Raw genomic sequence first — 24,756 nt, forward strand, 5'->3', positions numbered from 1 at the left:
AATTAGGGCACAAATGATAAGATCTGCTTCATGCTGGTCATAAAGTAATGGATGAAATTTGTTGACTGTTCAGCGGTGCTTATGAGAAGAGTCTCAGAGGGGCGCCTGGATGGCTCAGTTGGTTGGGCATCTACTTGGGCTCAGGTCGTGATCTCACTGTTTGTGGGTTTGAGCCCCGCGTCGGGTTCTGTGCTGACGACTCGGAGCCTGGAGCCTGCTTCAGATTCTGTGTGTCTGTCTGTCTGTCCGTCTCTCTCTCTCTCTGCCCCTCCCTCACTTGCGCACGCGTGCTCTCTCTCTGTCTTTCAAAAGTAAAATAAAAAATTTAAAAAAAAGTCTCAGAATTTAGGTAACTGGGAGAATGTTGTCACTGACAGGAATATGGAAATAATTGAAGCGGGTAGCTCATGGTGGTAGATGAGTACCTAGTTCTCTCTCTCTGCTCTCGTGTTCCCAACATAGTGTATCATGTTTTTAGTTAAATAGGTCAAATAGTCAGGGTTTACATTATTATGACTGGAAATATTCATGGGTAGGGCAGATAATGCCCAGTCATCATCTGAACGCTTTCATAATTTGTTGTTGTTAATCTTAAGAATTGTGTGCTAGGTTTCTTTATAGTTCATCGTCTCTAATGCATCAGTACTTCTGCCACATGCCCATCAATCATATTTTTCTTATGCTGAAATCCATGGCATTCCTTGCTGTGTTTTTCCTGAGTCCCCTCTACCCCACGTGGGCTGAATTTGTTCTCTGGTCCTGCCATGTAGCTGCAGCCCCGGGGATTTCCTTTGCTGCACTTCTGCGTTGGAATTTTCTGGATTTCTGTCTTCCTCTGTCTTAATATATACCTTCTGCTGTAACTAATCCTCCGGTACCTTTCTCATAAAATATAGTGGGAGGTAAAGGTTTTGAGAATCTGCACGTTAGAAATAACTTTATTCTGCTTGGATGCAGTCTGGTTTGACCCAGCATCATTGACTGAAAAGTCCATTATTTTTCATTGCTCTGCATTGTTGAAATGCAAATGTGTAAAAGTCTTATGAAAGTTTTTGGACTCCCAGTTCTATTTTTGGTCTGTGTACATGTGAGTCAATTTCTACACTCAGTTCTTTTTCATTGGTCTGTCTTTTCTTTTCCAGTACCTCACTGTCGTCATTATTATAGTTTCATAAGAATTCTTGATACTTGGTCGTATGCATTTCCAGCTTTGTTAGTCTTGGTTCAGGATTATCTTGGTTAGTTTTGGCTCATTGCATTTCTACATACGTTTTAGACTTACCTTGTCCAGTCTTTTTTTTTTTTTTTTTTTTTAACGTGTATCTATTTTTGAGAGACAGGGTACCAGCAGGGGAGGGGCAGAGAGAGAGGGAGATGCAGAATCCTAAGCAGTCTCCGGGCTCCGAGCTGTCAGCACAGAGCCCGGCATGGGACTCGAACTCACGAATTGAGAGATCATGACCTGAGCCGAAGTCAGATGCTTAACCGACTGAGCTCCCCAGGTGCCCCAGATCTTACATATTTTTAAATGATTTCTAGATTAGATATTTGGTGTATTTTGATACTACTCTAAGTGATTACGTTAATTTCTTTAATTTTCTAGTTGTCTGTTGCTAATATGTAGAAATAAGCTGATTTTGCACATTGTAATGATTTATCTTTCTAAATTCACTTACTAAGTAATCAACGAGTCTCTTCAACTTTATACATGAAGAAACATGGTCATCTGCAAATGAGAGTTTTATTTATTCCCTGCTGACCCTTAAACGTTTGTTTGTTTGTTTGTTTGTTTTTTGTCTTATTTCACTGGCTAGGACTTCCAATATGATCTTGAATAAGAGTGATAATACGTATCCCTGTCTCATTGTGTTACCAGGGAATGTTTTTAATGTTTCTCCATTAAGTATACTTGCTGTAGGGTTGTTTTGGGTAAATACCCTTTGTCAGATTAAGGAAATTCACTTCTATTCCTAGTTTACTGAGGCTATCTTTCATAAATGGGTATTGAATTTTATCAAATTCTTTTCTCTATCTAGTTAAGTGCTGAAATGGTTTTTATTCTTTTCTGTTAATATCATGAATTATAGTAATTAGTTTATGTGGTGGATTGCATTGGTTGAGGTTTTTTGAATGTTACACAAGCCTTGAATTTCTGGATTAAGCTAAATATGGTCATGATGTACTATCATTGTTATTGCTGTTTAGATTTGTTGTTACGTGGGTTAGAATTTTTTGCATTTATATTCATTAGAGAGATTGGCTTGTGTTTTCTCATAATTTTCTTTTCAGTCTTCAGTATCAAGGTTTTGCTGGCTTTATAAAATAAGCTGGGAGGTGATCCTTCTTTTAACCTTCCCTGGAAGAGTTTGTATAAAATTGGTACTTTTCTTTATATGTTTGGAAGAATTAATTGTGAGGCATCTCAGCCTTTTTTTTTTTTTTTTTTAAATAGGAAAGCTTGAAATTACAGATTCAATTTATTTGATAGGTACATGGATAAATATTCACATTTTCATTTCTTCTTGTATCAGTTTTGAGAATATGTTTTTCTAGGAATTTGTGCATTTCATAATTTTCACATTTGGTAGTCTAAGACTTCATAATATTTTGACAAGCATTACATGCCCACCTTGTGTAAGTTCGATAGCACTCCTGACAAAATTTGGACAAGTGGCTACAGCAGATGTACCACACCTGCATCCCCCTCAACTCTGAGTTTTGCTATTTGCTTTGTTTTTCCAGCCTCTTGAGCCCAAATTGTTATCCTTTACTCAGCCACACGAATTGAGCTTTTCCTTGATTTACATAGTAATTTTCTGGTCATGGTCTTACCCTTTCTTCCTGGGCCACTCTCACAAAATAAGAAGGTAGCTTGGATTTGGCTTTTGATGTTTGCAGGCCATGGTATTTAAGTTAAGTTGTTTTTGCTGACCAGAACTAGACAACTCAGATATCATATGGGGTTGATTTGAAATAGAGCACTTTATAAACTGGCCAGTGAATTCCTTCTGGGCAGGAAACATCATTCCTCTGTATAGCCCTAACCCAGTGTCTTGCATATTTAGCTTTTCATGAGTCAGTGAATATAAAGTGCACATTTTCTGGGTTTTTGCTTTAGTCTACAAATACATGACAAGGTCCTTTGTTCTTTGATTAGAGTTAGCAAAAGCCTTAGAAAAGTGAATCAAATATTCATTGAATTTATGAAATCCTAACATTAGAAAATGAAAAATTCAATAAATATTTTATATTTTCAAAGAATTTACTCATGTATCATCAGTGTTTTGATGACCTTCTGAGATGGTTAAGACTGTTACTGGTAATTCTATTTTACTAGCGAAAATACATCCAAAGAGGTTAAATGACTTGCCTAAGACAGCACATCTGTTTAATAGTTGAGTCAGGACTAAAACATTCAACTCTCAAACCAGTGTCTTTCTGTTACCATGTACTCCTACTTAGCCACAAATTCATCCCTAAAACATTTGAGTGCCAACTCTGTGTCTAACATCATGCTCTTGATGGAGAGAAAGATTCTGCAGGTTAACACTCTTTAAAATGGTGAGATGTTGAAGGTCATTTTTTTGGTTCTTCTGTTTTACAAAATATTAGCACTTTGGTCCTCGGACATTTTACTTATTTATTTATTTTTAATGTTTATTTACTTTTGAGAGAGAGAGAGAGAGAGAGAGAGAGAGAGCGCGCAAGTGGGAGAGGGGCGGAGAGAGAGGGAGACACAGAATCCGAAGAAGGCTCCAGGTTCTCAGATGCAAACTCGAAAACCATGAGATCATGCCCTGAGCCGAAGTCAGAGACTTAACAGACCGAGCCACCTAGGTGCCACTTGTCCTCAGACACTTTACAAGGTGTATCTATCACATTTATGTACTTTAAAGATTTGTTTTTGTTAGGAAAAAAATGCTCATAGTCTTATTTCTTTGACTATTACCATTAGAAATTTTAATTTGTTGCTTAATAGTAATAGAAAATACAGAAATGTAAAGAGAACCATCATAAAAGGCAGAGTTTCGTAAGTCTTCTGCAGCAAGTGATTCAACAGTGAAGCAGGGTAAAAGAGGCTTGAATTAGGAATTGGATTTGGTAATTACAAGGCTACTGACCTTGGGCAGGTCAGTGTTAACATAAAAATAGGAGTAGAGTCTAGAAGGAAGAGAATGGATGGAAGGTGGAGAAATCAGAGGGAAAGTTTCCCTCCTAGTAGAAAGAGGAAGTTGGAGCTGGTCTGAGGGAGAAGTGTGCACAAGGACATTTTTAGGTTATCAGTGTTGGAGTGTATCTGTCTCTTCAGAAGAAGCCCAAGGAGAGGAAGAGGGAAAATGGGAAATGTGGGAGGAGAAGTTGGGCAAATTGATGGGGCAAGGTCAGGAGAAGGCAGAAGGTAAGACCAAGAGCCCTGTGTAGGGATAATCTTAGAAAGGTAGCAGGGTGCTTATTCCTCTGAGACAGGAGAAAAGTCAAGGAAGGTAAATGGCCCAGAGGGGATCTACTGTGGAAGGGCCCTTAAGCTTGGCACAGAGTATGTTACAGCTTCTCGGCATGGGAACTAACGTTCAGCTTGTGGTATATGTTTAAAATACACAATGAGAAGTAGGAGTTCAGATATATGGGAGTTTTAGTTGAACTTTGCTTAGTTTCATTATTGAAATTTCAGTGTGTTTCTATATAATCAATTTGTTTATTTTTTTAGTGGAGATATAATTTCAAAAGTTAAGGGAGGATGCATTTTGAAACAGTATGTGAGGGCTAAAATCAGTTATAAGTTTTTGTGTGGCTCATTGTGGGGAGATGGCTGTTAGTTTAGAATTGCCCAGGCCCTACCTATAGCTACCCATAAAGATCTTATGGAAATTAACATGGTCAAGATCAACCTTTCATTCTGTTTTGTTGCTTTATCTATACTTGAATACCTAAAATCATTCTGAACAGAGATGTGCCTTTCTCTGTAGTCAGTGGCAGAGTTGCACGTGCATATGGTCTCTCATCCTTTGGTAATAGCAGAGAACTCCTTCTAAAATCTCTATGGACAGACTCTATCTAACTTACGAGTTGGGATGTAAAGTGTCATGTTTCGGTTGTTTGGAACTCTAACATCGTCCAGCAGAAATCATATATTCTAAATGGTTCTAACATCCCAGACCAGCCTATAAAGACCATTTAATCTTAGGTGTGTCTGAATTATTAAAAATAATCACTGTTTATAACCATGTTTCTATCTTGAAGAGCCGTAAATTTCACCTCTTAAGAAAGGTTTCTCCCACTTCTGCTTTATCTTACTCACACCCTCATCTGGCAGTGATGAGAGAAGCACCAAGCTCTAGGCCATGTAGGGTGGTTCTTACAAGGTCCAGGAGTGAGAAGCTGGGACTCTTGGAAGTTGAGAAAGGAGCTGACTGCAGTCATAGCATGTGCCACTGGAGGGCTCTTCTTTCTGTGCAGCTAGGAGGTTTGGGCCCCTCGCATTGTAAGCCTCCCACCCTGCCCTCCTTGTCTTTGTCTGGACTAGAGGTTCTCAACCAGATCCGGTTTTGTACCGTCTCCCCTCCCCACCCCCTGCCTCCCCACCTCCCCACCTCCCCACCTCCCCACCTCCCCGTACTCAGGGAAATTTGGCAATGTGTAGAGACACCTTTGGTTGTCACAGCTGGGGTGGTGCTGCTGGTATATAGCAGATATAGGCCAGGGATGCTGTTGAACATCCACAACAAAGAATTATCCAACCCAAAATGTTAATACGGCCAAGACTGAGACACTACTTTAAACCATTGTTCCTGCTTCAAGTCCCCCCCGCCCCCCACCCCCTTTCTCTTCTTGCTTAATGGCAGGACAGAAATGTAGTCTGGGTTCCCTGATTCTCTCCTACCTTCTATTCTTGAAATAAGCTCAGAGACCTTTTGAGGTTTTTCTAAGGGCTTTAGTATCATCACAACATGGAAATAGATGGAGTAAAAATAACAAGAAAATTACAGTTTCAGGAAATCTTAATTAAAAGCTACCCATGTTATTTGCTGGACTTTAAATAGAACAAAATTGTGATCCTTCTCGAGGCTCTGTCCGTTCTTCCCCAGTGTGGTTTCTTCACTGCCTGGGCTTCCCTCCTTCTTCACTCCTACTGCTCAACTGGGAGGAGCCTTGGCAGTGATCCTTTCACGGTCCTCCAAATGAGGAGTGGCAGGAGGGATGAAAGATCCTTGGGTTATTTTAACAAGGGGTTAAGGGAAGGCTCTTTTGTACTGCATGGGTTTAGCCTCATTGCTATCGTGAAATTCTTAATACTTTTTGAACAAGGGACCTTAGAGTTTCATTTTGTACTGGGTCCTGCAAATAATGTGGCTGGTCCTGCTCACCAGAGCTCTCCCAACCAGCTTTGGTCTAAGTGAGAGGCAGTCTGGCTTGGATGAGAAGAGGAAAAGGAGGAGTTGTAAGATTTTTGTAGCAAGAAAACCCCAGCTGAAAATCTGGGAGGGAAGGGCAGATTCATGTGCATGTGCTCAGTGTTCATGTATGAATACTCACCTTTCAGAGTTGATTAATTTCTGATCTGTTTATGTTTGTTAATTGTAATAAGATGACCAACTGCTTATTGAATGCCACTGTATGTATGATCAGTGTGCTGAAAGACTTGTGGGAAAAATGTGGGAAAATGATACTTGCTCTGTACTAGCACGTTCAGGTGTTTGTGAAACCTCCTCATTTAGTTTCTATAACCCTTTGAGATTGTTTTTTATTGTCCTTTTCCATAGAGTTGGAAACTGATACTGAGACAGGTTGAGTGGTTTAACTTTGGAAAGCTAGTAAATGACAAAGCAAGGGTTTGAACACAAGCCCACTGACATTCACTCTGCTACTCAGAAGTTAAATCTTCTGTCCTCTGACTTGCCTGTCAAGTTGTCAAGTTGATGTTATGAGTATAAATAGAAGGTCAATTTCTTTTTGTCAGTGAATTTTTTATGAACACGACACAGACACATCAGTGTTTTTCAAATTAAATACAATGGTGGATGAAAATAATAGTGGTATATTTGATCTACGTGCTTTTCAATGTTTCATGAGAAATAGATATTAATATAATGAACCTAAAACAGTGTTCTTATAGAAAAAATTCAAAAGCCTTCTGTTATGTATGCTTATAGTAAATCACACCCTCTCTCCTGTTTTATGAAATACCTGTTACCACTATTGTTAGTGGGATTTACCTGAAAATGTTTTCTTGGAGTAGGGGTTCTCAGACTTTAATTTCTATTTACCAAATAAAAATTTGATATTCAATGGGGTTGATACTTACAATTAATTCTAAGAAAGCTCACAGAGAATATATATTATATCAATTCTTTGGTTTTTATCATATAAGCTACACTGAATTATGATTTGATATCTTCTTAAAATTCTATGCTGGCTTTAATCTAAATCTAGTACAAGTGTGGGCCTCTTAATTCTGCATGAGGAGGGGGCAGGCATCAGCACAGATTGCCTGCAATTGACGACTTACCCAGTATGACTTAACAGGCAGACGAACTAAGAGCAACTTGATACGTCTCTTCATATGTATTGAACTTTTGTCAGCCTTTGATTTCATGAATGGAAGGGTCTGAGGCCTGTTACCTTATGATCTAACACAGAGCCAAATATGGAAATGCTCTTCCAGAGCTTTTATTGTTAAGATCAGGGCTGTTTAATCACCCTGACTTGAGTTTTAATTCCAACTGCACCACTGACTAGTTACATAACCTTTGGTAAGTGACTGTACATGGGACTAATAATGTCTTCTTCAAAACACTGTAGGAAAGATTCATAGGATTTCTGCACATAAAGCACTGAGCACAGTGCCGGGCCTGTGGAAAGGGCTTGGTGGATAAGTGGTAGTTGTCCTCTTTCTCCTTCTCTTATTCCACCAAGAGAATATGACTGGGCACCAAAAGAACTTTAGGTCAGCCCTTTCCCTATTTACACCTGAACAATTTGGTATACTCTTAAATATACGTTGACACATGTCTTCCTACAATGGAAAAGAGAAAGGCAAATATCTTCCTCCAGTCCTCTGCAAGAACAGAATAGAATAATATATTTTTTACTTTCTGGTATAATCAGGAATAAAACTCGGAGATCTTGGTGGTCAGTATACACCAGCGTTATGTTTGTACCACCATTCTTTCAACACAGACCAAACCAGCTTTTCTCAAACTGAGATCCCTGGACCTGCATCAAAATCACCTAAGACACTTGTAAAAGAAAGAGAGAAAGAGAGAGAGAGAGAGAGAGAGAGAGAAAGGAAAGAGAGGAGAGAGAAAGAAAGAGAAAGGAAAGAGAGGAGAGAAAGAAAGAAAGAAAGAAAGAAAGAAAGAAAGAAAGAAAGAAAGAAAGAAGGAAGGAAGAAGGGAGGGAGGGAGGGAGGGAAGGAAGGAAGGAAGGAAGGAAGGAAGGAAGGAAGGAAGGAAACCAAGCAAGCCCTATAACCCCAGATCTACTGAACAGAATCTTTAGGGCTGAGACCTTGGAATATAGATTTAAAACAAGCCACTCTGGTTATTCTTCTGTATAAGAACATTTAGAAATAGTGGCATACTCCCTGTCTCACCGCCTTGCCTTTGCTTAAGTGATTTCCTTGTTTGGAGTAGTCTTTCCTCCTGTGTAGAATTCTTACACATTTTTTTTTTTTTTTTTTTTTAAGTCAAGAGCTACCTCTTTCTAAAAGCCTTCCTGGATTCTCCCAAATTGAAGTTCATTTCGTATCTTCTTTGTTGCGGGTATCACAGTCTATCTTGTAGAGTTTTGCTCGTTTCCCAACAAGCAGTAAGCTCCTGGAGGGCAGTGATTACCAGTTAATCCTAATAACTATCCTCAGTACCTGACAAAATACTTTGTGTATAATGGGCACTAAAAGAATATTTGTTGAATCTGGAGAGATCCTCTAATTACTTTTTTCCGGTAAACCGTGTTGTTCTGACTTCCCCAGAAGAGCACAGATTCCTTCATGGTACACATGATCAAGTTCAGGGTGATAGAGGACAGTACTAATAAACATGACTAGCCTGAGTTCCTACTGCATCAGAATAGGGATGGTGTGTTTGTGTGTGGTTGTGGGGAGCTGCTTTGCTATCCCAGTTTCTTCCTCATCCTCTCTTTTGGATATCCTCTGTAAGGCCAGTTGAACAAATTTCCCAAAGTCCCAGTTAAATCCACAGCAGTTAAGAGAAGAAAATGCTGCAGTTGTATTCTGGGTTGGTTTACTTTCAGAAAACAGATTTGATCATCTCACTAAAGAAACAGCTTGCATAACACGATCCTGTTTGTCCCCTGGGACTCCAAGATAGAATTACATGCATCTTCATGTGAGGAACAAAGCTGTGGACGTGAACTCCATTTTCCGGGGAGGGAGTTCCTCCAAAGCTGCACTGCCCCTGTCGCTGACATTTTAGACACTTTTGTGGTTTTAGATGACTTTTAATCCCCAGCCTCGCTTCTCCATCGGCTAGTCTACTGGATCAGGCATTGCCCAGACTGTTGGCCATATGACATCATGCACACATGGGCTCTCTCCAGTTTTCTTATATGCTGGAGGGTGATAAAGAAAAGGTGTTAGAGGCACCTGGAGGGTCTAAGTAGTGGGGACTTAGAAAGGGATATAATAACTGAGGGTGAAAGCACGTTCTGGGAGTTTCTCCAAATATTAAATCACTGCTCCTTAAAAGTATTACATTGATTATTTGGCCTCAGGCAACAAGGTTACACTGAGAATATCATTGATTTGGCAGGTGAAATCAGATTTTCAGTGGGTAGGTTAGGATTCATGAGAGCAATAGTGCTTATGAAGGTGTGGTGGAAGAGACGGGATCGCTGTCACAGAGGGAGACTCCTTACACATTTAAGGAGACTCATCATTTCAGTGTTTTTGCCTTTAGCCTTCTAATAGCTGGAGAAGTAATGTAATAAGAACTCCAGATGGCCACAATTTGTCACCTAATGAAAACATAGAATTCATAAATGAGCAGATCAGAAAATTTTAAAGTTAGGCAGAGGAAGATTTCTCCGTTCGCTGTACCTCTCCACAGCATATGCAGGGTTATAAAATGACCAGAGAGAAAGAGAAGAGGTCATTGAATTTGGTGACAGGAGCTGACTGCCTCCAAGAGCAAATTTGGTGAAAATTCATGGGGAATGGGATGGGGGTAGTCAAGTGGAAATGGGGGATGGAGGTAGTACGTATCAGTCATTCCTTGAGGAACTGGCTTGAAAAGTAAAGAAAATGGTAATTCTAGCAGCTGGATAAAAACAGAGGATACAATTCCAGTACCCAAAGAATTCCCTTGTGCTGACCCTTTGTAGTCAGACCCTCCCTCCACCCCTAATCCCTGGCAACCTCCCTATAGGTTTTTCTTCCTCAGAATGTCCTATAAATTGAATCACACAGCATGTAAATGACTAGCTTCTTTCACTTAGCATGATGCCTATGTCATTTTAAGAAATATTTTCAAATGTAAAGAAGTTCCCAACCCTAAAACAAACAAACAAAACAGGTAGGGGCCTGAGAAAATTAATGTAGGGAACATGAGTTAGGAACATAAAGATTTGTAAGTTTTTTTATTTCTGAGACAGAGAGAGACAGAGCATGAGTGGGGGAGGGGCATAGAGAGAGGGAGACACAGAATCAGAAGCAGGCTCCAGGCTCTGAGCTGTCACCACAGAGCCTGATGCGGGGCTCGAACCCACAAACTGTGATATCATGACCTGAGCCGAAGTCGGTTACTCAACCAATTGAGCCACCTAGGCGCCCCAGGAACATACGGATTTGTAAACAGACATTTATCTCATGAAGACTGTTTCAGTTCTCTCAAAAATTAGGTGAGCTGATAGTGTTGAATGAGTGGTGGAAAGGATGGAGCGCAGGGCAGTGGTGACCTACACCCAGTGTATGTTTTGTTTTATCAAACCAGCCTTTTTTTCCTTCTCCCATATCCCCCACCTCCTCTGGGGAGCGCGAGTGGGGGCAGAAATACACAGTCACCTACACACATCCACCTACGTAAATCCATGTGCCTCCATTTTCACGGCATAAGCATTTCATTTATACAGAGGTCATCGGTGCATATCATATTCAACTTCAGACTTAGTTGAGGGCTGTGAGATGGCATGTGGTGATACCAGGACTTGTAATCCAGATCCATACACTTCGTTTCTCAGTCCAAGGTTTATTTTGCAAGACTTTCCTTTCTAAATTTTATATCGTTTTCCTTTCAGTTAATAGGAATTTAAAAATTAAGAATTAAAAATTATAGAATGTAAAAAAATTGAACTTTTGATATCTAGCAATGGAATTTTATGTAAAATGTTAGTATGTAAAATATTAGTAATCATATCTGTACATAATATCTATACTTTGTTTTTTGGTAGTGTTGATTTATTTTGCAAATTAAGTTATCTTATTTTAAAGGTGCTTGCTAATATTATACTCACTGATTCCTCTGAATACTTTTCCTTTTTCATTAGGAATTGACTGGCTTTTGTTTTCCTTGTTTTTTTTTTTCTTCCCATAGTTGTGATAATCAATGCATAGATAATATTATTTCCCACAAAAAGAGAATAGCAGGTGGGGTTTTTTTGGGACATTTATCACATTTATCAATTATTACCTTCACCTAACTATTTTTCACCCATGATAATTAATGCATTCATGTCCTCATATACGTTGACCACATATTCTGCTGATGACATAATTTATAGGGAGATGTAAGGAGTTGTTACCATATACCAGCCGTCTTCAGAGGAGAGTGAAGCATTCTATTGCAGGTTACTCTTGGTGCTAGCAGTGAGGTTATTAGAGATCCAGCGTATAACTCTTCTGCCATAAAGAGATTTTTATTGTATCTTGCATTTGTCTGGAGGGCAGTTACCTGATACTTCTCATATATCTAGAAGTCAGAATATAAGCCCTCAGAGTGGTCAAAATTTGCTAAAAGTAAATATGATAAACCTTGTGCCGACTCCCCATGACAGGTACTTTACATACATTGCCCTGTTTAATCCCCACATTAATCTTACATGGTTCTCATTACTGTCACATTTTACAGAAGAGGCAGTTGAAGGTTTAGACATCTAGAACTGGGGTTTCAACTTGGGTTTGTGTGCCCCTCAGGATCCTCATTCTGAGTCCTTTATTCCCATATTCAGGCATTCAATATTTTTTTTAGTACCAGTGTTTTTTCAGTACCTACTTTTGACAAGCACCAGGTATCTGGGATTAAAGACAAATATACAGAGTCCTAAGGAATTCCTTTATCTGTTTTTTGTTTTGTTTTGTTTTTGGTTTTGTTTTGTTTTGTTTTTTTGGCTACAGTGAATAAGAAACAGACTAGAAAAGATGTAAGTCTTGAGGACAGAGACCCAGTGTATCTCATCTACTGACGCATCCACAGGGCAGCACGTAGTTGGAGCTCAGTAAATACATGTTGAACAAATGAATGACATTATTGAGAAGTAATAGCTAACTAGGAGAGAAAATGAAGTACAGAAAGGATATGAAAACCAAACAGCAGAACTGTCTTGGACCATTTAGTGTTTGAATAAGCAATTGCATACCTCAGTGGCCCCATGGAGTATGAGGAGCCTTCAGTGTGCTGACTCATGTCCAGAATGATGGCATGGGGCCACTAAGTGACTCAGGTGATCTGGGCTCTCTGCAACAGGGAGAAAGTCACCCATGAACGTGACACCCTGCTCAAAAAGCAAGGAAGTATACAAAACATTTTAGAAAAGTTTTCATAAAAACTGGCTCTTGACCCCTTAAATACTAAACTTCAGTTTTGGGGAAGAATCACACAGGTGGAGGAGCTCTTTCCCTAATGATATTGAATAAAGGGGTATTTATAATATAATTTGTTTTCTTTCCCTGATAAATTATAACATTAAATTTTCATACCAAATGAAATCTTTAATAATTCAAGTTACATTCTTTGGAAGTTACCTTATGAAGTACTATATATAATATATAGCATATAAAAATCTATAATACTGTAACAAGTGAATAGATTGCATAAATAAGAAAATTTTGATTAATAGCATTTTAAAGAATTATGACATGTTGAAATAATTCATATTTGGAGTATCATTTAGTATATGTAAGGACAAAAGTGGGGAAATTAGGAAACTCTTGAAATGATTTCAGTTTCATCATTCAGCAGCATCGATGCGCTACTTTCTTGGTCCAAGAATGTCTATTAACAGTGATGTTTTGCCTTACAGCTTTTCTGGGAGAAGAGGCTACAAGGACTTAGTGCATCAGATGTAACAGAACAAATTATAAAAACCATGGAACTACCTAAAGGTCTTCAAGGTATTATCCAAATTCAGTTGAGCAGTACCTACTATGTGCCAGGCTCTGTGTCAGATGCTGTGGGAGTCAGAAATGATTGAGACAGGGTCTTTACTTTGGGGGATTGTGTGCCTTTCTGGATGATGTCCCTCTTGTGTTGGTGTAAACCCAGGGAGAATGTACTTGAAGAGCTTGTACAGTGTTGCAGGGATGTTTCTGATTTTTTTCTGTGTAAGAATTTTGGCTTTAGGTTCACCGTATAAATCGACCCATGTGCTGCTTTTAGAACCAAATGCAGCCGAGTGGCAGAATTTCTCAAGCTTCCTGCTCAAAGCAGCATCTGGCTTCAATGCTTGCTCTTTCACTCTTCCCCTTATCAGAAGAACAGCTAATAACTCTTCTGTCTCTCCCTGCACAGACTGCTGCTGCATGTAGCAGTGGGAACTGAGGCACTTTGGCCCAGTAACAGCAGCAAGTGGGGTCTGCGGGGTATAGAAATCAGTTAACTAGTGTGCCTGTCATATCCCATGTTAATTCCATTCCAGAGGAGCATTATTTTTCAAGTATTAGAACTTCAGCTTCCAAATGTTGATCTAGTGTGGGTTGCTCAAAAATTGTCATAATTCATGGCTAGAACATTATCGCATCCCTCTCTTTTCTTGGAAATTATTGCTTTCACTGGTTTCATAAGTTTAGGACTCTAAGCAGTGCATTTAAATGCGGTCCTGGTGCCAGTCATGGTGTAGGTAGTGTAGGTAGTCACGGTGTGCAATTATTAATTGGTTAATATTAATTGGTTATTATTAATTGGTTAACTTGGATATTTTGTTAGGTATTTGAAAAGGATGTGAGAGCTGCAGGTACAGCATGCTTGCGTTGGCTTTAAGTCCCAAACAAAAGAAAAGTGTTGAGATATTGCCAGAAATTAATATTGAAACCTACAGGAGTAACTATTGTAGGACTCGAGGGATGCATTAATAGGGAAACTCAAATATGATGTGACTTTAGAAGGGATTTAGATCATTAAAATAATTGACCCTGCTTGAAGAAACGTAGCCAACTTTAAACAGTTTAGTACCTTGGAGAATGTATTTTGAAGTTGTGTTAAAGTTTTATTAAAATGCTCGACCATTTTGTTACTTTTTTTTTTTGGAATGTTAATTCTCTGGTATATGATAACTGTTCAGTAGATACGATATCATCCTTTTAAATATATGATCCCAAACAAGCATAAAAATGTCAGTTGTTTTAGGTTATGTAAGATTTGCTTAGCACATGTGGAAGTCCCTTTAACCAGTATGTATTTCTGATCGCAGGAGTTGGTCCAGGTAGTAATGACGAGACCCTTTTATCTGCTGTTGCCAGCGCTTTGCACACAAGCTCTGCGCCAATCACAGGGCAGGTCTCCCCTGCTGTGGAAAAGAACCCCGCTGTTTGGCTGAACACATCTCAACCCCTCTGCAAGGCTTTCATTGTCACAGATGAAGACATTAGGTAAGGCAGTTATAATATAACTCCTATTTGATAAACTTTATACTGCCTCCTAGTTTCCGTGGCACATCTGGTTAAGTGATGACGAATCGATCAGAAAGTTACACTTTTTTTTTTTTTTTTTTTAAATAACTCTTTTGTGAAACTAATGGAAGGTGATATAGGACATTTAAAACAAATACATGCTTGACAAAAGCTGGAAGTATCATCACGGTCATGTCTGAAGGACACATCAGTTGTACTCTCTACACATTGTTACTGCAGTGTCTTTTGCATTTTGGGGTTCTGCCTTTCTGCTGTAAAGAACCCCTTTCATTCAGTGATGCCTTTTGTGATTGCTTTTTGCATTGGTTTGTCTGCAAACCAGTGTCTTCTTTAAAACAAATTGTAACTATGCTGCTTTAAGCTGACTTGTGCTTTCAAAGGTCAGTTTGCTTATCTTGATTCTGTTTACTCTCTTAGGCTTAGTTTAGAGATTTATTCATTTCTGCTTCATCTTGTTTCAGGTAAAGATTTAAGGTGGCCACACACACACACACACACACACACACACACACACACAAGCTCGGTGAGAAGCAAATGGCAAATATCAAGCAAAGGGTAAAGCATAAAGTGGTAAAACAGAGCCCGGGGTAAGGAGAGGACACGAGCTTCATTTCTTAACCTCTTTTACTCCCGGACTGTTCCACAAGTTAGTTTTTAGCAGCAAATAGTGAAAAGAAAATGTACAATTCAGATTGATAATGCCCAGAATGTATGAGCAAACCATTGCTCAAAAGAAGCAAACTATTCCAGATATTCAGAGCAGAAAGAAATTGTTATATGGGATTTATGAACTGGAATATCATTGCCTTATAATGAGATTGTAGTGCACTGTATTTTCTTTAAAAATAGGACAATGCATATCTTTCACCATTTCTATCCTCTGAATGTTAAATCAGAAAGTTTTATTAGAGTATTATTCCTAGACAAAACCAGCAGATGGCAGTTTTGAATCATAGAATTTAAAATGTTTATATTTGTATTTTTTTTCTAAATCCATGAAAAGGTGGCATGAAAATGTTTTGTTTTTTTTTTTAATTTTTTTTTTTCAACGTTTTTTATTTATTTTTGGGACAGAGAGAGACACAGCATGAACGGGGGAGGGGCAGAGAGAGAGGGAGACACAGAATCGGAAACAGGCTCCAGGCTCTGAGCTGTCAGCCCAGAGCCTGACGCGGGGCTCGAACTCACGGAGCGCGAGATCGTGACCTGGCTGAAGTCGGACGCTTAACCGACTGCGCCACCCAGGCGCCCCATGAAAATGTTTTTAAATGCGTGCGTCTACCTAGGTTTGTAATTGTAAAGCACTTGCTAGGTTTTAAAGTAGTTCCTTTTGCAAAGATGTAAAAGATGTAAAATGACTCAAAGTTGCATTCACATGCATTGATTGCATGGAATTTAATTGATCAGCTTTATTTTTTTTTTTTAATTTTTTTTAACATTTATTTATTTTTGAGACAGAGAGAGACAGAGCATGAACAGGGGAGAGTCAGAGAGAGGGAGACACAGAATCTGAAACAGGCTCCAGGCTCTGAGCTGTCAGCACAGAGCCCGACGTGGGGCTCGAACTCACGGACCTCGAGATCATGATCTGAGCCGAAGTCGGCCGCTTAACCGACTGAGCCACCCAGGCAACCCTGATCAGCTTTATTTTTTAAGAAAAACAAAATGTAATTCAAGAGGAGGAAGCGACTTGCCCTTTGGATTATTCTTACCCTTGAGGAAGGAAATTACCCTGGAGACAGGTTCTTACCGGTCTTGGAATGAATACCGGGTAAATCAGTAGGGATTCTGCCAGGTCACTGTGGGCGTAGACTGAGGGCCTCTGGGTGATGTCATGGGAATGCTGATGCCTTCAACAGCAGATCTTTTGATAGTAGAGCAGACTGTCTCAAAGCCAGATCTCCATGATTTCCTTTTAGGGTAAACTTGTTTAACAAATTATCCATTTGATTTAATTGTCATAACAAATTATTATGCACACATTTCTTGTTGAATTAATACAGGTTCAAAATTATTGCAAATGGAATTATTACTCTTTCTCTAATTGTGCAGCCAATATTCTGTTTAATTGTTTTTAATGCTTTTTTTTTTTTTTTTTTTGAGGGGGGTGGGAGGGGCAGAGAGTGGGTGGAGACAGAAGATCTGAAGCAGGCTCCTCGCTGACAGGAATGAGCTGATATGGGGCTGGAACTCACAAACCGTGAGATCATGACCTGATCCGAAGTCAAGACACTCAACCGACTGAGCTGTCCTGGTGCCCTGCCAATATTCTGTTTATATTAGACCTTCAGTTAAAGATCTAAACCTTTGGGGCACCTGGGTGGCTCAGTCGGTTAAGCGTCCGACTTCGGCTCAGGTCATGATCTCTCAGTCCATGAGTTCGAGCCCTGCATCAGGCTCTGTGCAGACAGCTCAGAGCCTGGAGCCTGCTTCGGATTCTGTGTCTCTCCCCCTCTCTGCCCCTCCCCCGCTCATGCTCTCTCTGTCTCTGAGAAATGAATAAACCTTAAAAAAAAATTTAAAGATCTAAACATTAAGTATATATTTTTTTCAGCATATTCGATAACATTTTAATCCTTGGATGTTATTTTAATATAAGTAACAAGTCCTCACAAACTTAGCAGCCTAAAACACCACCCATTTATAGCTCACAGTTCTGTAGGCTGGAGGCCTGGGCCTGATATACAAGTCGATTCTCTGCCCAGGGTCTTTCAGGGTGGAAACCAAAGTGTCAGTTGCACTGCATTCCCTTCTAATATCTTCTTTCAAGGTCCTGTGATTTTTGCAGAATCCATTTTCTTGTAGTTGTAGGACTGGGGCCCCTGGTGTCTTGTTGGATGTGGGGTGAGGCTATTCACAGTTCCTTGCTCTGAGGTTCCCTCCACATTTTCTCTCCCAATTTCTTTCAAAAAGGGCGCAGCCTCTTGTAAGAGTTCTTATGAGGTGAGGCCCTCTGGGATAATCTCTTTTGATTAACTCAAGGTCCCATTGATCAGTAGCCTAATCACGGAGGGACATCCCAGCCCATTCACAAGTTCTACCTTCCCTGAAGGGGAGGGAACTGCACAGGGAGTCTCTCCAGGGGCAGGGACTGTTGCAATTCTGCCTACCACCATGGGCAGATGCAGATGCTTTATTTCAGCTTACATAAGTATGGGAAGGAACGTTCAAGACAAAAGAGAATCGATGGCAAACATTAGATTTGCTCTGTTTTCTTCCTAATGGGATTACTCTGGGACACTTGTGCAGATTCTCATACTCAGTTACTAGGAGTGAGAGATTGCCGATGAGACTGATATGCCATTTGTCATAAACCTTGAGTCAGGGAGCCCAAGGCCAGGCTGACTATGTAAGAAATAAACAATGTTTCTTCTTGACCCTGCTCCAACTACATGAAAATCTGTTCAACTCCAGTTTCTTAACATGGCAGAGGCTTACTCAGTGACAGCCTTCCTCTTTGTGAAAATTCATGTATAAAGTGGAAGCCTGTACCTTTTAACTCTTTGCGCTGTTTTTCTGACTGCAGTAAAGAGGACATCTAAAGTTTTTGTGGCTGTAGAGTTTTATGTTAGCTTCTCACTTGGGATATAGTCTCAGGAGATCAAGAAACGTGCAGGCTGGGATACAGCACAGCACATGCAGCTTTACAACTAGCTGAGGACGCAAGAGGCACGTCCTCAGGGAAGCTTCACGTGCTCTTCCAGAATGTCGCCCCACCACTTTCCCAGGTTTGAGGCAGTGCTGCACTTCGTTTTCCTCAATATTGACAGAGAAAAATCACCCCCCCCGCAGCCCCCACTGTAGAGTCCTCAGTATTGCTTGTTGTGTCTCTTACTTGTCACTGAGCTGTTCCATGTCCCAGTCTACATCTGTCCTAACCACCTTTCCTCTGGCCTCAAGACGCGATCTGTCCCGCTCTCGAGTCAAGGCCAGCACCCCACTTGTGGCTCTACTTCTTTCCCTGTCTTGGGTTTCCTGAACCTCTTCCTTCCTAGGGTTCCCCCTTCTCTCTCCAGCCGTGGCCTCTTTGCTGGGTTCTGGATGTGAATTGCTACTTACCGTCTTTGCTTAGGAGAGCTGTTTTAGGAATCCCTCTCTTGCACTGTCACGGAGCTACTCTGAAATTTAGTCTGACTTCTAGACACAAAGTACATACCAGTAGACTTTCTTCCCGGGCTTTGTTTCCCACCAAATGGTTCAGAACCTCTTTTTATGACTTGGCGCTTTTAACTTTCACTTTTGAGGTCCCACTGCAATCCCCAAGACACAGAGAAACTTGTGGCATGTTCTTAACCTCTCAGCTCATCTCAGTTGAGATGCTGTTCGGCTTTTCTCCTTGGTCTTGGCTTCTTTGTGATGGCCTGCTGTCGGTAGGACTGGGAACCCAGGGAAGAGCTCCGACGGGCTGGCCCCTAACAAAGACAGAATGTGGCACTCCATCGTGCCCCCATTTCCTCCATCTTCCTCTGTGCTTTGTTGAACAAATCTCTTCCCCTTCTTTATTTCCCATATAACTTTTCTTTTATCCCTGCTTTCAAGTTATTTCTAATCTCCCTTATAGCAACAGCCCCAAATCTTCACATACTTGAAAGTTTTGAAATTGAAGAAGAGGTCACTGCAATAAATCCACTCCTGCCAGGAATTCTCAGCGAGATGTGGGATACCTGCCTGTCTGAAGTTTCCTCTTTTTGGCAAGGCCCGCCTCCTGTGCAATTTGGCTTTGTGGGTGTAGGAGAAAGTTTTGCAAAGTTAAGGGGAAGGAAATGTACTGTCGGGAGTTTTCGTGATTTTGATAAACTAAACATAAACTGTAGTAGCAGCTGCATGGTTCCAGTACTTGCCAGATCATCAGTGTGATTTTACTTTTTTTTTTTTTTAAAGGAAACAGGAAGAGCGAGTACAACAAGTACGCAAAAAATTGGAAGAAGCACTGATGGCAGACATCTTGTCACGAGCTGCTGATACGGAAGAAATGGATATCGAGATGGACAGTGGAGATGAAGCCTAAGAATATGATCAGGTAAACTGAGAGCAGAGGGGGAGGGGCTTGCACCTGAAGATGGTTAATTTTCTTGCTTTTGCCCTTTGTGGCCTGCCTCAGCAAAGTATAGACGCTCCCCTGCAGGGGTGAGCAGGCGCCGTTCGGCCTCTTCTGTGTTTAAGAATCACCCTTTTGTCCTAATGATGTGAAGACACTCACAGCCCTGAAGCCACTTGCAAGGAGTCTAACCTCCTCTTGTAATGCCAGGTGGAAGAAAGGAGAGCGGTCGCAGGTGGTGAAGGTGGCGGTCATCCCTGCCACACTATCTTTCTGGGGTCTGTTGTTCCCCCCCTCCCTTTTTTTTTTAATTTTTTATTTTTGAGAGAGAGAGGGAGAGGGAGAATGAATGCGAGCAGGGGAGGGGCAGAGACAGAGGGAAACAGACTCTGAAGCAGGCTCCAGGCTCTGAGCTGTCAGCACAGAGCTTGATGTGGGGCTGGAACTCACACCACGAGATCATGACCTGAGCTGAAGTCAGATGCTTAACGAATTGAGTCACCCAGGCGCCCCTGTTGTCCGCTCTTGAAAATTAGGGCCCTAAAGTAGGTTTTCTCTAGCATAGACTTGATGCAGAGAGACTCAGAAGGACATTTTAAAGGATAATAAATAATTTACCTTACAACATACAAACTTTGACCCTGTCGTGAGCTCACATGAGTGTCATAGGTTCTGTCCTCGTGGATATATTTTCTCTTTAAGTGGCTGTGGTCCAGGCTCCAGGGGTTAATGTGGCATCTTGCTTCCCAACTGCCATCCTGCTTGGTTTCGGCAGACCTTGTCTTACTTTCTGTCCCCCATGAGCCAGTGACTTATTTATGTCTTTTGAAGCCAAAACTGAGGCATTGTGGGGAGAGAGAGAGAAAGAGAGAGAGAACAAACAGTGAGTTAGAATTCTAACTCCTAGATGTTTTTGAATCTGTCCTCCCCCATCCCTTTCAGTCTGTGGACCCACACTTGGCCCCGCTTAGTCATTCTTGCTTTTGGTGCTAGTTCTGGAGACACAGTGGTGGCCACAATCACACGGTCCCTCTGCTCACGGAACGTGCCATACAGTTGTACTAACCAGACGCTCACCACATTCCATAATTACCAACTGTGATCAGTGCTACAAAGGAAAAGCAAAAGTACTGGGGGAGCTGATGGCAGGGGAGCTAATGTGGTGTGAAGGGTCAACAAAGCCTCTGTGAGGAGGTGACATTTATGTTGAGCCTCAAGGGCAAGCAGCAGTAGGCCAGAGTTCGGGATAAAAGTGTTCCCATGAAAAGAAACAGCAAGGAGAAGTCGGTGCCTTTACAGTAGGTCTGGGGAGCACTGGGAGAATGTGTGGAGGCGAATCTTATGCTGATGGGTTGTTGTTAAGGGTTTCCAGCTTTAACATTAAAGCAAATGGGAATCCACTGAAGGCTGAGGAACATGGTCAGATGTGCTTCTGTGCAAGTTCCTTTTGGCTGCCTTGTGAAAGAGAGGATTAGAGCAGGGACAGCCTGGACGCGGGGTGGCCAGTGAGGAGGCTGTTGTAGCCTGGCAGCGAGAGAGATGGTGGCTTCACAGGAATGTTGGCAGTGGGTGCAGAGGAAGAGGAAGAGCAGAGGTCCGTTTGAGATGTATTTGGAGATAGAATCAGCTTGACCAGGTGACTGATTGGAAGTGATGGGGACGACTCCAGGTTTTTCACTTGAGCCGCCGAGGGATGGCCAGAGGCCTGTTTGGTACAGGCACAGACAGGGTATTGTGTGCAGGGACGCTGAGTCAATGGTTCACACAACCTTCCCTTCCCATCAGTGCCTTTGCCGTAACCCAGGGAGCGGCTCATGCCACAGTGATACAGAAATCGTGTAATAATTATAGTGCCTCACATTATGTATTCAGTGATAGCATCTCCATTTGGTGACAGTTTCCTGAACACACAGAACCATGGGAATCCAGTTCAGTGCTATTTTAAGTCTTTTTTTTTTCTCCCTTATTGAGGACAGAAAGACGCCATGTTGGTATTGAATCTTGTTTTCCACTCTGGCCAGGATGTGTTTTATGGGCTTTGATGAGTGTGCTTGGTCTGTGTAAGTCCTTCAGAGGAAAAGTCTGAAGCATGTTTCTTCTGTCTGAAGGCTTCAGCCATGCTGTCTCTGGAGCGCAGTGTGGGCATTGGAATGGTTGTGCCTGGATTGCATCAAAAGGGACTCTAGGAGAGCCCTCCTCTTCAGAGCCTTTTAGCATTTGTTGTTTTTCAGACTTTGTCCTGAAGACAATTTAATCAGGGGTCTACTAACTGAGGTTTCATTAGACCCTTGTTTACATCGCAGATCACTTTGCAAATGGGTATCAAGGCAGTACCCTGATTTATGTAAGCAAGCGTGGGTTTTAGGGACTAGGCACTTTGTTCATGTAAGAGCCAGCATTGGGGACCTGGATGGCTCAGTAGGTTAAGTGTCTGACTTCAGCTCAGGTCATGATCTCGCGGTTTGTGTGTTCGGGCCCCTGTTAGGCTCTGTGCTGACCGCTCTGACACACACACTCTCTCTCTCTCAAAAATGAATAAGCGTTATAAGTAAATAAATGAATGAATGAATGAATGAATGCCAGCATTGCCCATTGCCTGGCACAAATGTGGTTAATGGTGGGAACAAACTAATTAATATTGAGTGATTAGAATTTTAATATATACCTAAAGTAGCCATTGTTTTGGTACTTCTTAGTTCTCAGAATTAAATGTACCTAATTCACTCATTTAGTCCTCTCTGCACCTAATGTGTTTCATAAACCAGAGCACTGCCACATAATGTAATAAGGTGTTCGTAATAATCTGTAGAATAGGTAGGGCTTGGCTTGATCAAAGGGTAGGTCATGGCCGACTTCACATGGCTCGTAAGAGATGGAGCCTGTAACACGCAGTTCCGCTTGGGTCTGTCACCCACCACGCCACGGTTCTTTCTGATGTTCCTTATTAGCAAAGTGGGCCTTTATTTATTTGTTTTATTTTTATTTAAAAAGTTTTTTAATGTTTATTCATTTTTGAGAGACAGGAGAGACAGAGTGCAGGCAGGGGAGGGGCAGAGAGAGAGGGAGACACAGAATCCGAAGGAGGCTCCAGGCTCTGAGCTGTCAGCACAGAGCCTGATGTGGGGCTCGAACCCATGAACCATGAGATCATGACCTGAGCTGAAGTCGGATGCTGACTGAGCCACCCAGGTGCCCCTATTTGATATATATGTATATATATCCATAACAGGTTGAGAACTGTTAAAATTTTACAATCATAGAGGAGTCCCCAGATTATCTCAGTTTTAGGAGTGAATGCAACAAGAAGAAAACCATAAAAGCAAAGGTTTTAAAATATGTAGCTACATCTGAGATACGGGATCACATATATAAACTGCCATTGCACAGTACTGTTTCACCGAGGTGAGATAATAATAAAACTTCAGTGCATATCTGTCATCTGTAAATGCTCTGAAGTAAAGTAAATCAGTTAGTAGTTTTTCTAAATTTTCTCAAAATTGTTTGGATTTGGCTGTATCTAATACAGTCTTTTTTTTAAAATTTGTATGCCCTATGATTTCTGTTTTTATATGGATTCAATTAATTATAGATAGTATTTGTGTTAGCATACAAAGCTGTACATATGACTCTTTTGAAAATAAAAGGAGTATAAAGTTATTGTTAAAGCACTTGAAACAATGAGAGGATATGTTGAACATTTTTTATGTACAAAGTGCTGTAATGAAATGTTAACAAGACTTTAAAAATGTGGTTGTACGTGAAGTTTAGCCTCTAACTACTTTTTCAAGTTCTGCTGACCTCACCTGAGAAATCATTGAATTACTTAAATTTGTTTGTTTTTCCTTACAGGTAACTTTTGACCAACGTTCCCCAAGAGCAAATTTCTAGAATTGAACAAAAGCGTTTCCACTGGGTTTCGCCTGTAAGAAAAAAAACATACCCGAGCACATACAGCTTTTTAATAGCACTAACCAATGCCTTTTTAGATGTATTTTTGATGTATATATCTATTATTCAAAAAATGATGTTTATTTTGAGTCCTAGGACTTAAAATTAGACTTTTGTAATATCAAGGAGGACGCTTAAGTTGAAGCTGAGCTTTTGATGCCAGGTGCAATCTACTGGAAATGTAGCACTTACGTGAAATATTTGTTTTCCCCCCGTTTTAATATGAACCGATCAGTAGTACCAAATAAATCTCCCAATTAAAGATTATTGTGACTTCACTGTATATAAACAGATTTTTATACTTTATTGAAAGAGGACACCTGTACATTCTTCCATCATCACTGTAAAGACAAATAAATGATTATATTCACAGACTGATTGGAATTCTTTCTGTTAAAAGAGCACACATAATAAATAGCCTCCCCCGCCCCCTTGGGATTCCTGATTTACAGTCAGCTGTGATCCCTGGGCCTTAGGTTTCAAATGGAGGTGGTAGAGAATAGTTCATGCATTTGCAATACGCCTCCGAATAGCGTGAAAACTGTGTCGCTTTCCCCTGAATTCTCAGTTGCCATCTAGCATGTGTCAGGGTTTTTTTTTTTTTTTTTTTTCTTGCCTGTGACTAGTACTTTTGTTAGTTTTATAAAAATAAAGCATTTCCTTCCCTTGGGCGTGAGTTAGGTACACAGGTACCCTTTGGATGGTACTGGAAGCCCATGGCTGTTGTTTTTTCTAGAACAGTTAGTGTTTTCTCATGTCTGCTGGCTTACTGAGTTAACAGGTGCAGGTTAGACCCTTTGCTCCAGAGAGAGGCAACTTTCCAGGCAGAGTTGTTTAATGAGCCAGATTGTAATACTTTACTAATCAGTCCCCGGCCTCCACAGTATTATTTTCTTGTTGTTGTTGTTGA

The 24,756-nt window shown here is 40.8% G+C and overlaps 1 protein-coding gene across 1 annotated transcript in view; it reads left to right on the forward strand.

The window, feature by feature from the left end:
* Positions 1-24,218, forward strand: part of MBD2 (methyl-CpG binding domain protein 2) — a 67,114-nt gene extending 42,896 nt beyond the window's left edge. Inside the window, exons 4-7 of the mRNA XM_047086393.1 lie at positions 13,255-13,345; positions 14,641-14,818; positions 19,742-19,880; positions 23,748-24,218. Coding sequence (XP_046942349.1) covers positions 13,255-13,345; positions 14,641-14,818; positions 19,742-19,868 — 396 coding nt within the window. The 3' untranslated portion in view covers positions 19,869-19,880; positions 23,748-24,218. The remainder of the gene's footprint in view (positions 1-13,254; positions 13,346-14,640; positions 14,819-19,741; positions 19,881-23,747) is intronic.
* Positions 24,219-24,756: the final 538 nt, after the last annotated feature.

Source organism: Lynx rufus, unplaced genomic scaffold (assembly GCF_022079265.1).
Source record: "Lynx rufus isolate CCGP_SWC_20201006 ecotype Redwood Valley unplaced genomic scaffold, mLynRuf1.p SCAF_20, whole genome shotgun sequence".
NCBI classification, from domain to species: Eukaryota; Metazoa; Chordata; class Mammalia; order Carnivora; family Felidae; genus Lynx; species Lynx rufus.